This window comes from Carcharhinus amblyrhynchos, chromosome 19 (assembly GCF_965287045.1).
Source record: "Carcharhinus amblyrhynchos chromosome 19, sCarAmb.v2.hapA, whole genome shotgun sequence".
NCBI classification, from domain to species: Eukaryota; Metazoa; Chordata; class Chondrichthyes; order Carcharhiniformes; family Carcharhinidae; genus Carcharhinus; species Carcharhinus amblyrhynchos.
Window position 1 is genome coordinate 37,549,015 of NC_137342.1, and position 15,616 is coordinate 37,564,630.

Here is a 15,616-nt window from a genome sequence, read left to right on the forward strand (position 1 = left end):
TGTTTCTTATTCTGAAACCTCTTGTGTTTAGCGCCAGAAATAGGGCACTGAAGGAAAGGTAGGGACCAACAGTATATTAAACAACTGCCAACACTTTTTTGCCTCCCCAGGTTCATGTGCCATGGTAGGAAGGACTATTACTTACGTGGCGAAAAACTGCAGCAGGCGACGGTGCAGAGGGACCTCGGGGTCCTTGTGCATGAGTCGCAAAAACCCAGCCTGCAGGTGCAGCAGGTGGTCAGGAAGGCGAATGGGATGCTGGCCTTCATAGCGAGGGGGATTGAATATAAAAGTAGGGAGGTCTTGCTGCAGCTGTATAGGGCACTGGTGAGGCCGCAGCTGGAGTACTGTGTGCAGTTTTGGGCGCCGCACCTGCGCAAGGATATTTTGGCCTTGGAGGGAGTGCAGAGGAGGTTTACTAGGCTGATACCGGAGTTGAGGGGGTTGAGCTATGAGGAGAGGCTGAATAAACTAGGCTTGTACTCGTTAGAGTTTAGAAGAATGAGGGGAGATCTCATTGAGACGTATAAGATGATGAATGGGATGGATAGGATAGAGGTGGAAAGACTCTTCCCGCTCAAAAAAGACAGTAGGACTAGGGGGCACAGCCTCAAGATAAAGGGGGGGCGGTTCAGAACGGAGTTGAGGAGGAACTTCTTCACTCAAAGGGTGGTGAATCTCTGGAATTCTCTGCCCGTTGAAGTGGTGGAGGCTGCCTCGCTAAATATTTTTAAGAAGCGGGTTGATGGGTTTTTGATAAGAGAGGGGATTAAGGGTTATGGGGAGAGGGCGGGAAAGTGGAACTGAGCCACGACAGATCAGCCATGATCTTATTGAATGGCGGGGCAGGCTCGAAGGGCCAGATGGCCTACTCCTGCTCCTATTTCTTATGTTCTTATGTTCTTATGTTCTGCATTCATACACAGCACCTTTAATTGATTTACGAGGTAAATTTAATGGTGTGCCATTTATGCCATGCTGTGAATGTGCACCGTGTTTATGCTAATCAGGCAGCATTCATCTCCAGACCTTGCTACAATTCAATATTTTCACTTGCAACTGTTCCATTGTTAATTTCAATGGCTATGTGGCAAACTGCTATGTCACATCTATGCCTGCAGGTAGCACTACAGAGCCATCAGACAGCATCACTAGCTGACACTTCATTGTCTATTGCATGCACAGTTCACTTTATTTCATCTAGTCGTAGAATTTTTCCTTTTTGATTGTGTTTGGGTTAGTAGTACTTGCATAGCCTCTCACTGTTACAAAAAGTGTATAATACCATTTAAGCTCTATATGATTGTCCATATGTTCTTGAACTATCACCAACCTTTTTCAAAGGATTTTCTCAAGCTGATAATGTATGCTGGGTACCTTTTTCTACTTATGTTGGGGGAAGATGGTGGGTAGTATCAGTGACCCCTGAAAGGCTCACCCAAGCAGGTAGTCTTCATGTTTGAACCTGGACAGTGTTGGTAGATAACATGACTTGCAATGGTGAGGCAGCCAAGACAGACTCGGTCCTGGATGTCTACACACCCAAACCTTTCCATTACATGTCACTGGATAGGGATTGTGATCTTGTGGGAACCTGTTTTACTGTTATCCTAAGTGGCTATTTGTGTTTTGATGATAAAGTTATGGCTAAAATGTTTAGTGTAATCATTGGACCTTGTGTAACAAACCACTAATACAAAGAGTAATGATTTTCCTTAAACCTCCGTGATTTAGTTGAAACATATGGGCTTATTTTTCTAACCAGCAGCTTAGTGGACAGTAAATATAATGAGTGCAATATATGGACAAGGCTAATGAGATGGACTGAATTGCCTTTACTTCATTCTGTGAAACAAGACTGACTGAAATGTTTGTAAATGAGTTACCTCCTGGGTAAAATGAGGTACTGAAGAATACTTTCCAGAGGCAGACTTTGCAGTTTGTTGTATTTAGGAAGCATCGAGGATCATGGCTTGCATATACACCATTCCCTTAATGCGATGCACAAAGTGGTTAAGAAGGCATATGGTGTACTTTCTTTTATTAGCTGAGGCAGGGAGATAATGCTGGAACTATATAAACGTTGGATGGGCCACACCTAGAGTGTTGTGTGCAATTCTGGAATCCATATTATAGGAAGGGTGTGATGGTATTGGAAAGGGTGCAGAGGAGATTTACTGGGATGTTGCCTGGGCTGGAGAGTTTAGTGAAGAGAGATTGGATAGACTGGAGTTGTTTTTCTTGGAGCAGAGGAGACTGAGAGGACAAGATTGAGATGTATACAATTACGGGGGGCATATATAGAGTAGACAGGAAGAAACTTTTTCCCCTTGCTGAAGGGATCAGTGACTAACGGGCCTCAGGTTTAAGGTAAGGGACAGAACTTCAGAGAGATGCGATGATAAATCTTTTCACCAAAAGGGTGGTGAGAGTCTGGAACTCACTGCTTGAAAGGGTGGTGGAGGCAGAGACCTTCAACATTTGAGAAAGTATTTAGTTGTGCACTTGCAATACCAAGGCATACAAGGCAATGGATGAAGATTTGGAAAATGGAATTAGTATAGTTAGGTGATTTGCCTTTGGCACAGATGCAATGGGCCAAAGTGGTCTTTTTCTGTGCTGAATACCTCTAGTGGCTGTAATTGTGTTTATTTGGAAGTGGAAGGAATTGTAAACTTTAAAACACAAGGTTGTGCAAAAGCTGATCCAGGGGTTCAAATATTCTTCTTTGAACTGAGTAGTTGAGCGTGAACAATTTGGTGACTAGTGGAGTGCCCCAGGGGTCGGTGCTGGGGCCTCAGCTATTTACCATTTATATAGATGATCTGGAGGAGGGAACCGAGTGTATGGTGTCGAAATTTGCTGATGACACCAAGATTGGTGGAACGGCAAATTGTGCGGAGGCTGTGGAGAGTCTGCAGAAGGATCTAGATAGGCTGGGCGAATGGGCCAGGAACTGGCAAATGGAATTTAATGTTGGCAAATGTGAGGTTGTCCACTTTGGTAGGAATAATGGTAGGTAGGACTATTACTTACATGGCGAAAAACTGCAGCATGCGACGGTGCAGAGGGACCTCGGGGTCCTTGTGCATGAGTCGCAAAAACTCAGCCTACAGGTGCAGCAGGTGGTCAGGAAGGCGAATGGGATGCTGGCCTTCATAGCGAGGGGGATTGAATATAAAAGTAGGGAGGTCTTGCTGCAGCTGTATAGGGCACTGGTGAGGCCGCAGCTGGAGTACCGTGTGCAGTTTTGGTCGCCGCACTTACGCAAGGATATTTTGGCCTTAGAGGGAGTGCAGAGGAGGTTTACTAGGCTGATCTCAGAGTTGAGGGGGTTGAACTATGAGGAGAGGCTGAATAAACTAGGCTTGTACTCGTTAGAGTTTAGAAGAATGAGGGGAGATCTCATTGAGACATACAAGATGATGAATGGGATGGATAGGATAGAGGTGGAGAGGCTCTTCCTGCTCAGAAAGGACAGTAGGACTAGAGGGCACAGCCTCAGGATAAAGGGGGGGGGGGGGGGGGGGGGGGTGGCGCGGTTTAGAACAGAGTTGAGGAAGAACTTCTTCATTCAAAGGGTGGTGAATCTCTGGAATTCTCTGCCCGCTGAAGTGGTGGAGGCTGCCTCGCTCAATATTTTTAAGACGCGGGTTGATAGGTTTTTGATAGGCAAGGGGATTAAGAGTTATGGGGAGAGGGCGGGAATGTGGAACTGAGCCACGACAGATCAGCCATGATCTTATTGAATGGCGGGGCAGGCTCGAGGGGCTAGATGGCCTACTCCTGCTCCTATTTCTTATGTTCTTATGTTTATGTTCTTATGTTATGTCCTTATGTGCTCCACTCCCTTTTTTATGATCACTCTGCTTTGTTTCAATTTCTAATACCACAGGTGTTGATGGAGACACTCGCTGCTCTTGGAGCACAATGTAGGTGGGCAGCTTGTAACATTTATTCCACCCAGAATGAAGTGGCTGCTGCTTTGGCTGAGAACGGTAAGGAGGAATTTTTTTAATATCAACTGGTGTATTCAAGTGATCCATTTTCCACATTCTGTTCCATGCCCTTTTCCCTGCTGTTAGTCTCTTCCTTTATGTCTCGCTCATACAACATGCCTTAATTCAGAAGGTGGACTAGGACCATATACAAGTGATGCCCTCAGTTATTCTGTTGTTCTGCAAGTACACAATGTACTTTATTTAAGCAAAGGTTGCATGTTGTATGTGGTACAGTTTAAGAATGGTACACAATGGATCATAATTTGTTGTGGAAGTGAATATGATAGCTGCCATGAGATGGTTTGCCCATGCCCATTTAATCTCTTTCAGCAATATTTTGTGCCCTAAATTGCTAAAGTGCAAGCTGGAAAAACTTACAACCAGGAAAACCAAGCATCAGAGGTCTGAGTGAATGGTACAAGTGCCTGTATATCTCCTCCTCGATTGAATAAAGAAGCTTAAATTAGGGTGGATGAAATAAGAAAGCCAAATCGGGTACAAAAAGGGAAATAATGTTTGAAGATAGAAAATATTGGATTAAGAGACGCAGAGAAAAGAGCCATAAATGGAATGTATATTAGAAAACCATTTTCTAAATATCAATAGCAATTCAATACTGAGAATGGGACACAACATTTGTAAAAAGTTGATTTTCAGTGCCAGTGTGTTTCATTGGCAATAATTAAAATTAGAACACTCTTAAACAAGTCTCTGACAGCTAATCAAGGCTTAATTAAGTATGTACGGACTTCAGATGCTTCCTAAGCAGGCTCCCTGTGCCACTTCAGACCAGTTCTAAGTTTGCCACGAGTTTCTTTCAGACCTGCCTTAAAAGTATGGCAAACCCCAGTGCATTTCAATTGAGCCAGTATGCGCAATGTCACTTTTGCAAAGTGAACAGCAGACTTCAGACAGCACGTTTAGAGTTCCATGTTAATTCTGGCATTTGCTGTGCCTGAAGTTAGTGGTATTTCCTTGTAAATGATGAGGAGGCTAATGGGGCTTGGTGTTATTTTGATAAGTTATAGAACATTATTTCCCTCTATTGATATGTTTTACAAAAATCTTCACAAACTGTTAGCACCAAAATGAATACATTGAAAGAATTAATCCAGTTGCCAATTTCATTGAGTCTTTCTGAAAATATCTTGTTTATTTCTGTAATTTTCTGTTGACTTTACTATTCAATAGACCATTTACAAAGATTATTGTTCAGTGCTCAATTGCAGTGGATTTCAGCACTCCAAAATCACACTGAAGGAATGATACTCAGTATTGTCTCATCCTCAACATTGAACTAGGGCTAACTGCTGCTATAATGAGTGTTCACTGCATATAGTAGGCAGTTTTGAACATCTTGGAAGAATGTAAAACTTAACCTAATGAGGTGTCTCTTTCTGGTTAATTTAAATGCAAGTATTGTGAACAAAAACTGGCTTAAAAACAGCTTTAATAAGAAGCGAATTCTTGGCCTTTTATTACTTGAAACACATCCCCTTTGGACTCTGCTACTTTTCTCCTTACTTCAAAAACAACCAGAAATAGATTTTAAAGCTACATCTCAACTTTCCACCGCTGCTCAACATCTATTCCTCTTTGTGACGTGCCTTGTGATGTTTTCCATATTAAAGATGCAGCATAAATGAATGTTGTTGCTGTATATTGTATGATGAGATATGGTTTTGTTGCTTGATTATCAAAAAATGATAACATAACTCACAGCCTCTTAATGTTATAAGTTAGCCTTTCCAGCGATCCACTCATGTATCAGTTCAAGACAGTTCTTCACTTTTAAACTTTACTGGAATGTTTTTAAAAAATGTGTTGCATTGGTTGGGAACTGAATATATTTCTGTGTTAGTGGTGGAAAATGTTAAATCTGCAAATAGTATTGAACAGCTGTTTTGCACGTAGTCTAAAATCCATCGAGATAATGTTTGTGTAGGAATACTGCTGAGCAGCATCATGTGATGGGTTGAAAATTTGGTTGCTTTGACCTTCACCATGCACCCCGTACTTGGTCCCCGTTTAGAGGCGAGACAGGTGCAACACATGGTGATGGTTATCCTTGCCAGGGCCAAGATGCCCTTCAGTGGAGAAATGCCTGGAACCATACATGGTATTAAAGAGAAGGGCAGACCAATGGTTTGTACAAATTATCACTTTATGGACAGATGGAGGTGGAGTTTTGCTCTGTGTGCCAGCTCTGGGGTGTTTTCATTAAAGCCTAAGTATCCTATCCTGCAGATTGTTCTCATTTATCATTCATACTTCATTTCCCCAGCTTTGTGTCTTTGCGTTGAATAGCATATGACTTTTTTTGGCCTAAACGTCCAGCCTGCACTGACCCTTTTGCAACTATTCTGCACTTTTGCTGAATAGTTATGCCCTATTACAAACTATTTTGGTCATTAAAAAAAAATGAACACCTCGTGGGCTCTGCTTCTGCTGCATCTAGTTTCAGTTCTACTATTAATAAAATTGGGAGCTGTTGGCTACAATGCTGAGCTGGAATCACTAAGAGTCCGTTGGAGATGCAATACCCAGCAAATATTAATGGTTGGGTCTATCTTACAGATCACTTGGCCATAATCTACCCTGATTAAATATGACAAATCATCATGATGGTTGTGAAAAAAGCTCTGTGATGCAGGTTTCACGTTTATCTTGGTGTTTTAAGTATGTCAGGTGCTCCAAGGTCTGTTAAATTGTTTGACGTAAGTGACAAATGTAGCTGATAAACGTGTACCTCAGTCTACATCACACAAGGAAAACCTCTGATCTACTGCCAGAATGGAATCAGGGGTGCAGATAATGACCTAAACCCTGCAAACTAAACTCATTCAGATGCTGAGCTTGCATTCATATTGATGTCACCACGAGGTGTCATGTGTTTTTTTAATGATAGGTGAAGGTGAATTTTTCAACAGTTAATGTGTTGTGCTCCTAGTTGGTGAGTTTGTCTCATTGCTCAGAGTGCAAGATGCAAGTTTTTAAAGCGCTCCTGTGCTGTGATTGAACAGGAAAGATTTTTTTTCAGTAATTCATTATCCTGGACATCACAAAAAAGTGTCTGTTGCACACTATTTAAACTTATACTAATTTGGAGTCCTATTTAACACTGTTTTATATAATTCATTTAATCACTTCAATGCCATTTCTTTTATATACCAATTGTTTTCTGATGATCAAATTGTGTAGGTTATTAATGCAGTAAATAAGTTGAGATTTTTAATCCCTCAGAATTGTGTATGAATTCTGTGTCCCAACTGTTCATTCTATTTTGGTTCCTGCTTCTGACAAAAATAATTTTAAAATAAAGGTTCCCCTCTAAGAATCTTCAAAATAATTTGGAAATAGAATATATCAGTCAGCAATAATTGTGGGTTTTAGTATTAAGTACAGACCACTCCCGAGTTCTTAATGATAGCTGAATCCATTTTAGATTATTTGAGTATAATTCAAAACAATGAATTCTGCAGTTTGTCAGGAAATGGAGGTAGTTTTAAATAATCTATATTTATGTCTGTGGGTATTACAAATAAGGCATAGCTTTAACTAATTTAATGGTTCCAAACTTTAAAGGGTTAATGACTTCAACTTGTTTCAGGTGCCTGTACAATAATGAGAGTCTATGACCTGAAAACACACAGGGGTTTAAAGAAAAATTAAGTTGTTGCTGAGCAACCAGGGACCTCCTAAGTTTAAAAATAATTTTTGAGTTTAGTTTTAAGCTGAACCCACAAGAATCTGGACAAGATCCAGGAAGCCGGGAAAAAGCTGACTTGCCAAAAAGTCCAGAAGCCAGAGAGATGGGACAAAAAATTATGTCTCAGAAAGACAGTTCTGTTAAAGGAGCGAGATGCTGTTTGGTGAAGTTAAAGGAAAAAGCAGAAAAAATGCAGAGTTAAAGAGACAGCTGCAAGAACCTGATTTTATAGTTTGAAAGGAGAGATTGAGATCTGTAAATGGATCCTTGGTGAAGGCGTCCAAGAGAAAATGTTATTTGGGAGAAGATTCCAAGATATGTCTTTTCACGTATGGAGTTTTGAAACTTGAGTGAAAATCAGAGTTCCAGTGTGACCAGTTGGCTCTCAATGAAACAAGCATATGGGGAATGAAAATCTACAGAGGTTGCATTGGATGGCACCTGTCACTTGGTTTCAGAGGGGGTGTGCCTGACTACATTTTGACTATTGGCTTGCATGGACTGAGAACATTATAGAGGAAAAGATCTATTTTGTAACTTGTGTTATTATGAATGTTTACATCTGTAATTACATAGGTGGGGTGAAGGAGTAGTGGGTCTTTTCTCCTTTAATAAAGGTTTAGTTTGTTTAAAGTTAATTGGCAGTCCTGTAATTCAGTTCGTCCACATCTTTAAACAAAAAATAAAAGCTATGGTCTATTGAACCAGGGTTCTGCTCCTGGATGTGTCTGCCCAGTAGTAACATTAGATGGAACTGGGCTCGTAATAAGTTGCATCTCCACCTAGATATTCTTTACTAATGAAAAGTCAACTAAACTTCTTAATTAGATTCCAGTAAGTTGTGTGCAACAAACACTTCTGTGTAATGTCCAGGATAGTGACTTACAAAAGAAATAACCATCAGAAGTTCAATCATAACACAGGTATATGCTAAAGATTTGTACCTTGCAGTATTGGCAAACCCAACAGACAAGAGCATGCTATGTGCATATTAAAGAAAGATGTTGAAAAGAAATTTCACTGACTTTCATTCCTTGGCATTCATTGTTCTCTGTATTTAAGTTTTGATCCTACAAAGAAGCAATTTTGCTAAATGCTCTTACTAATGTGTGACCTCTGTCATAATCTTTAAAAATTTGAGTGAATAGAGCCCAAAAGGCGATTTTGGGATTGTTTTTCCATCTAGTAACTGAAAATAATTTTGTCTTTTAATTCCCCTGTGGCAGGTTATCCAGTTTTTGCTTGGAAGGGAGAATCCGAAGACGATTTCTGGTGGTGCATTGATCGCTGTGTGAATGTGGAAGGATGGCAGCCTAACATGGTAAAGACAGGTTATTTTTTTTCACCCATTTTGAATGTTAGTAAATGAAGAACCATTCTATGTTGTGATCATGCAGGGTTTGATCTGTTTGCGTGTATAAATTAAAAATGTTGATTCTATTCAAAGCTGAGTAGTTGGTCTTTTGCATTTTTTTTGGTTTGGTCATTGATTTTAGTTAAAACTTAAATGCATTTCCTTTGGTTCTGATGCTCACTGTGTTAATTTACACCATGGGAAATGACTGAAGTCTCTAGTGTCTGTCTACCAGCCTGTCTTGAATATCTTTTGACACTGACCCCAATTTTCAGCTACTCCTTTGAGGCATTCTCAAATAAACTTGCTGATATGAAAATATTGAAACTGCCTCAATCTACTATGATCTCCTTCATCAGGTGAGTGATGAAGGGGCAGTTCTCCGAAAGCTCGTAATTCCAAATAACCAGTTAGACTTTAACCTAGTGCTGTGAGACAACTTAATATGCCCACGCTAGTCCAATGCTGGCATCTCCACATCAATCTACTACGTTCAGGGTACTTTTATTTACTATAAACAATTGATTTGGGAATTGTAGGAAATGAATAACAGTTTCACAAGGACTGAATGATGGAAAGATGTAGAAGAGTTCGCTCAATAGATTCAATTCAGTGTAGAAAAATTTGAAATGGAAATAAGTAAAACGGGAGCAATGTGCCTTCTAACAACAACAGAGAACAGTACAGCACAGGAACAGGCCCTTCGGCCCTCCAAGCCTGCGCCGATCATGATGCCTGCCTAAACTAAAACTGTATTCACTTAAGGAATCTGTATCCTTCCATCCCCATCCTATTCATGTATTCATCTAGATGCCCCTTAAATGCTGCTATCGTACCTGCTCCCATCACCTCCTAGACAGCACGTTCCAGACATTCACCACGCTCTGTGTAAGGAAAAAAAAAACTTGCCTTGCATGTCTCCTCTAAACTTTTCCTCTTGCCTCTTAAACCGATGTACCCTAGGAAAGAGCATCTGACTATCCACTCTGTCCATGCCAGTCACAATCTTGTAAACCTCTATCAGGTCACCAATCAACCTTGGTCATTCCAGTGAGAATAAACCAAGTTTATCCAGCCTCTTCTCATAACTAATACCGTCCAGACCAGGCAACATCCTGGTAGACCTCTTTGTACCCTCCCCAAAGCATCCACGTCCTTCTGGTAGTGTGGCAACCAGAATTGTGCACAATATTCCAAATGAGGCCTAACTAAGGTTCTGTACAGCTGCAGCATGACCTGCCAATTTTTATACTCAATACCCCAGCCGATGAAGGCAAGTGTGCTGTATGCTTTCTTGACTACCTTATCCAGCTGCGTTGCCACTTTCGGTGATCAGTGGACATGAATGTCCAGATTTCTCTGCCTGTCAACACTCTTAAGGGTTCAACCATTTACTGTATAATTCCTACATGCATTGGACCTTCCAAAATGCATTACCTCACATTTATCCGGATTAAACTCCATTTGCCATTTCTCTGTCCAGTCTGTCTATATCCTATTGAATCCTCTTCACTGTCCGCAACTCTGAATTTTTGTGTCATTTGCGAATTTATTAATCAGACCAGCTACATCTTCCTTCATCATTTATGTATGAACTTAAATAGCAAGATTGTAGAGAAGTGAAAGGACCTTTGGTGTACTGAAAAGGCCATTAAAGGCAGTAGTAGAAATAGATAAGGTCATAAAAGGGCAAACTAAATATTTTGTTTTGTAACTACAAGTAGAAAAATATATTGGCAGAATAAGATATCGATCTCTCTTTCATTTTTGTTTGGAAAGGTGGAGTCTGGAACATCTTTATTGAACTTCCTCTGAGGAGATTACTCAGATTGGGTACATTCCATAGTGGATGGGTGATACAGGCCTGTGTAATGATTGAGCTCTGAGGATGGGGAATGGCTGTTGCTTATGTGCTTTTTGTCATAGGCTTTACTTTTGACACTTGGGACCAGAGCTGCAGTGATTTTCCTGTGGATCCTGTACCTTTGTGTTCTGGTATGGTACCACCACATATTTTATTGGTTATAAATTGCCTTTCCTAATTTGTGTTTTGGCACAGATCCTAGATGATGGTGGAGATCTCACTCACTGGATTTACAAGAAGTATCCTAATATGTTCAAGAAGATAAAGGGTATAGTGGAAGAGAGTGTGACAGGTGTTCACAGGTGAGTAGTACTCTAGTATATACATGGCTTAGCCAGTCTTCTTTGTCTCTATTTTATTGATTCTTCCTAACATTTTAATGTGTCATTCTACATGCTGTTCCTGTTTGCTGAATTCTTATGTGTTGAAGTTGAGACTTACCATGCCATCTCATTCTATAGCTAATTATGAAACTTTTTTCTTCCAACAATCTGCATGCTTTTAAACTTCAAGCTTTACAGGCAAATTTAGATATGATGTTCTGTATTTTTCGAGTGTCAGTGGGTTCAGTACAGTCAGTACCTTGCCTATTGCGAGCAGCTAAAAGGGTGTGCTGTTTAATACAATGTGGCATTCTTGTGTCTGTCCTGATGAGTTCAAGATGAAAAGCTTCAAAGCATGTGTATTTTTCTCAGTAATGCACATTTGTTATCGTGAGCTTTATTTATTTACTGTGGGGAAGCACAGCCCTCTGCAAATGTGAGCAAGATGTATGCCAATTGGAGCAGTTAATGCTTAATCACTGGTGTATATGAGATGCTCTGAGCAGCTCTCTGACACACCCAGGACATTGTCCAAGGTGGTACTGCAACTGAAGAATCACCTCCCACCCCTTGCAGATATATAGACTACTTGATAGTCCCCTGCTTCAGCCAAGACTTAGGAATCGTGATTTCCTCAGCAACCATCTTGAACTGTCAAGCTCAGTTGATTAATTTTAAACCAATTTTGGAGCTCTTGATGTCTGACTTTTGCTTTATTTTGTTTTAGGCTTTACCAGTTGTCTAAAGCTGGTAAACTCTGTGTCCCAGCTATGAATGTAAACGACTCCGTAACCAAGCAGAAGTTTGATAATCTCTATTGCTGTAGAGAGTCAATACTGGATGGGTATGTAATCAAAGACTACTGATGCAAATCAGCTTTAAATTAAGGGGAACAGTAATGTTCATCCATTTAATGGTGAAGTAATGATGATCCAATAAATGGCAGTATGTGTATCCAGAGATTTTTACCATTCCCGTGTCCTCATCCTGATCATGGATATTGCAAACTAATCATTCAGCTTCTCAAAGTGGTAGGAACCTAATTTGTGCCTTTAATGTTTTTTGTTGTATTTCTGTGGGAAGATCCCAGGTGGAGCTGAGTGGTTTCCCAAAGGAAGTGGAAGCTTTCAGGAGAGCTGTATCCAGCATCTCCTGATGATCTAGGGGCATCTCCTGATGATCTGTTGAAAATAAACGTTGGAAGGGGTCCAGGGAAGGTGAATCAGAATGTCACCAGAGGTGAAGTTGTGAAAAGCTACTTTGTCAATAAACGACCTTTTCTTTGAAAATCTGAACTCCAGCACTTTATGGGCAGGTGGCTTCTCTCCAGTTTCAACCTGTTGAATGGATAAGGTTAGAAATGTGTTTCGTTTCCAGAGAGCTTATTAAATCCTTCTCTTGACGTTCCATGTACTGATGGTATAAAGCCCACCATTAATGTTGGGTTTTTTATTTATTATCAGAGATTACATTGTTTCCCTGAGTTACATGTGTTGTACATGTTCCTCAATCACTGGCCTCTCTGACTGATCTCAACTCTCTACCCGGTGAACATGTCTACTCTTTGGGCTCAATAAGATTTTTGGAATCGATTCTGATTTTGGAGAGACATGATACTTCTCTGCTCCCCTTACTGTACCCCTTTCACCATTTGGTGAATTGCAGAAAGTGCTGCATGTTTGGGGACGATCATTTTTGCTGGAAGAGAACAAAAGTTTGAAATAGTTGTCTGTTTTAGAGCAGCACCTTCAAAGGTTTGGAGTCAGATTCTTTTCTACAGCCTTGGGGGAAAATAGAAAAAGTGTATTCAGTTACCTGTGTTCATAAAAAAAAGTCTTCATTCAAGAACTTAATTGTGGGTTTCTTAATTAGTTTGCCTCTGAGAAACATGGATGATTGTCACAACAGTGAGTGATTATAATACATTTTTGCCTGGTGTGTTAATTTGAGAGCTAATTGTATGAATTTTACATCTTTAACAAAAGACTCAAGAGGACTACAGATGTGATGTTTGGAGGAAAACAAGTTGTCGTCTGTGGATATGGGGAGGTAAATATTCCCTTTTTTGGGTGAGAGGGGGTTCTCAGACTAGTTTTCCACCCTGTTGTCCTAAAATGTTGAGACCCTTGTGTTGTCCGTGTGAACCCCTTACCCAGAGTTTACCACCCAGCTTCAAACCTGCTTTCTTTTTCTTTAAGCAGCCCATTGCTTGGACTGTGATGCCAGTACTGTTCTTTTAGGTGATTTGTTTGCTGATATTTGAATGGTATACCTCATTATGGTCTGTTTCTTAACCATTACGAAGCGTCTGTGAATTTTAAACACCATTTTATGGTCACTTCCCAGATTAAAGTATCAGGAGTTTTGGTGCAATCATCAATATTTTTCAGATTTTATGTGCTAGTTCAGAAAATAAGTGGCCACAGAGATTCATTGCATTTGATGGTGTTTGTACATGTTTGGTACTTCAGGACGATGGTGTGTTGGAATCAACTGGTGCTTGCCACACATTTTTCAACAGGCCATAGTGTCCATTTACTTTGGGCATTTTACTGCTGTAGGTTGGAAGAAATGTAACCAATGCAAACAAATTTAGTGGTGAATTCAGTTTTGTTTTTAGAATGTTCAACACCTGAAACATTGTTCTAAATTGTATCTTGATGTTTGTGTTATACAATTTTTTCTTTCATTTTTAAATAGGTTCTAAAAATTATATGCACTCCCACAGAAAAGAATGGGCTGAGGTGATGGTATTTTGCAAAAAAAAGTTCTGGGGTTTAGGAGATGAATCTTTGCTTATATTCAATTGAATCCAACACTGGGGGTAAAATGTGCCCAATAATATTCACATTAGCAGCAAGATTATCTGAACAATGCATCTGAGCACCAAAGAATGCTGGAGTTTTTACTTTTTTCTGCTGTTGCCACATATCCAGTATTCAAATAACATGGATTTGCATATGGCTACTATTAAAATACTGGAGAGTGGAGAGCATGGTTAACTGAGTTTAAACAACATCATAGGGAACAGACTCATTGGTAGATTTTGTAGAAAGATTTTACTTATCTGATGCAGAGAAAAATCATGCATTTTAGATTGAAGAATAAGGAGGGAAAATCATTGAATATTGTGAAAAAAGAGAGACATGCTGTCGAGATTCTATCTTGCACTCATCAGGGCAGTTTGCAAATAGTAGTAGGAACAACAATTTATGCTGCATGAGAAGTGTGCGCTGATTGGTTAATAGAGGGATTGCTATGGAGAGTGCACCAGGGAACAGTTAATTGCCAAGCTTTTTTGTTCAAATTCAAACTAGAAAAATCAACTCTGGTTTGGGAATGGTTGTCCCCCAAGCTTCTGTTTAGTTGAAAATGATGCAGTGCGTAGATATGGATCTTCTGTCTCCAAAGGACAGGGCCCTGTATGTGACTATATGTAGCTTCTAGCATGGGTAAGTGAGTCACATCTTGAGGACAGCTATTCCCTGGTTTATTTCTTGTGGCAGTGTCTTGACCAATCAAAGTTCATTTGCCAAGCAATCAGCACTCTCATCTCAGACATCTAAATTATTCCTTTTACGATTAGTATTCTTGTGAACTGCCCTGATGAGTCTTAGACAAAAATCTTTGACAGCGTGTTTCTTTTTTTCCAGCAAGTATCAAGTTCTGTGCTACCAAATGACTGCAATTTTGAATAGAGTAAGAGCAGAAAAAATTGGGGCTCAAGCAAAATACTGCTGATGCTGGAATTCCAAAAATGCTACAATATTCAACAGGTCACGCAGTGTTTATGGAGAGATGATCCAACTTCAGTTTCCTAACATGGTTACAAACTGTGTAACTACATGTAATAATGCTGACTTTGCAGTATGAAGTTTTTGTTTGTGTCAACCTAGAAACCACCAAAATGGTTGCAATGTATTGTTTGGTAATTAAGGACCATTTACAATAATTTTGATTGGGAAATATGCTTTGTTGATGGCTACATTTATTCTGGTCAGTTCATTGCCATGCTAACTTGTGTTGCTTTCCAGGTTGGAAAGGGCTGTTGTGCTGCTTTAAAGGCAATGGGATCGATAGTATATGTCACAGAGATTGATCCAATTTGTGCTCTGCAAGCGTGGTAAGTACCTAGAATTAGAATGCTGAATCTTTGTTAATAAAAACTTGTAGCAGTGTAAAATTTATTAACAAGTTACGAAACATACAAAATTTTCTGGTTTAATTTGCTTACTCATAACTGAGACAGTCCCACGCAAAGCATTCTGTTATGGTGAAGTCACTTTAGTCCATGTCAGTAATATAGATGGCAGCTGGTGTTAAACTGACACCAAGGACTTGAATAGTATTCACTGCAAATAGTGT

At 40.0% G+C, this 15,616-nt stretch overlaps 1 protein-coding gene across 9 annotated transcripts in view; it reads left to right on the plus strand.

Moving 5' to 3' along the window:
• LOC145355469 (putative adenosylhomocysteinase 3) overlaps positions 1-15,616 on the plus strand; it is a 95,158-nt gene that overhangs the window by 68,158 nt on the left and 11,384 nt on the right. For all 9 annotated transcript variants that reach the window (XM_080207610.1, XM_080207614.1, XM_080207611.1 and 6 more), the window contains 6 exons: positions 3,896-3,998; positions 8,937-9,031; positions 11,124-11,230; positions 11,979-12,095; positions 13,237-13,300; positions 15,286-15,374. In XM_080207610.1, the coding sequence (XP_080063736.1) occupies positions 3,896-3,998; positions 8,937-9,031; positions 11,124-11,230; positions 11,979-12,095; positions 13,237-13,300; positions 15,286-15,374 (575 nt within the window). The remainder of the gene's footprint in view (positions 1-3,895; positions 3,999-8,936; positions 9,032-11,123; positions 11,231-11,978; positions 12,096-13,236; positions 13,301-15,285; positions 15,375-15,616) is intronic.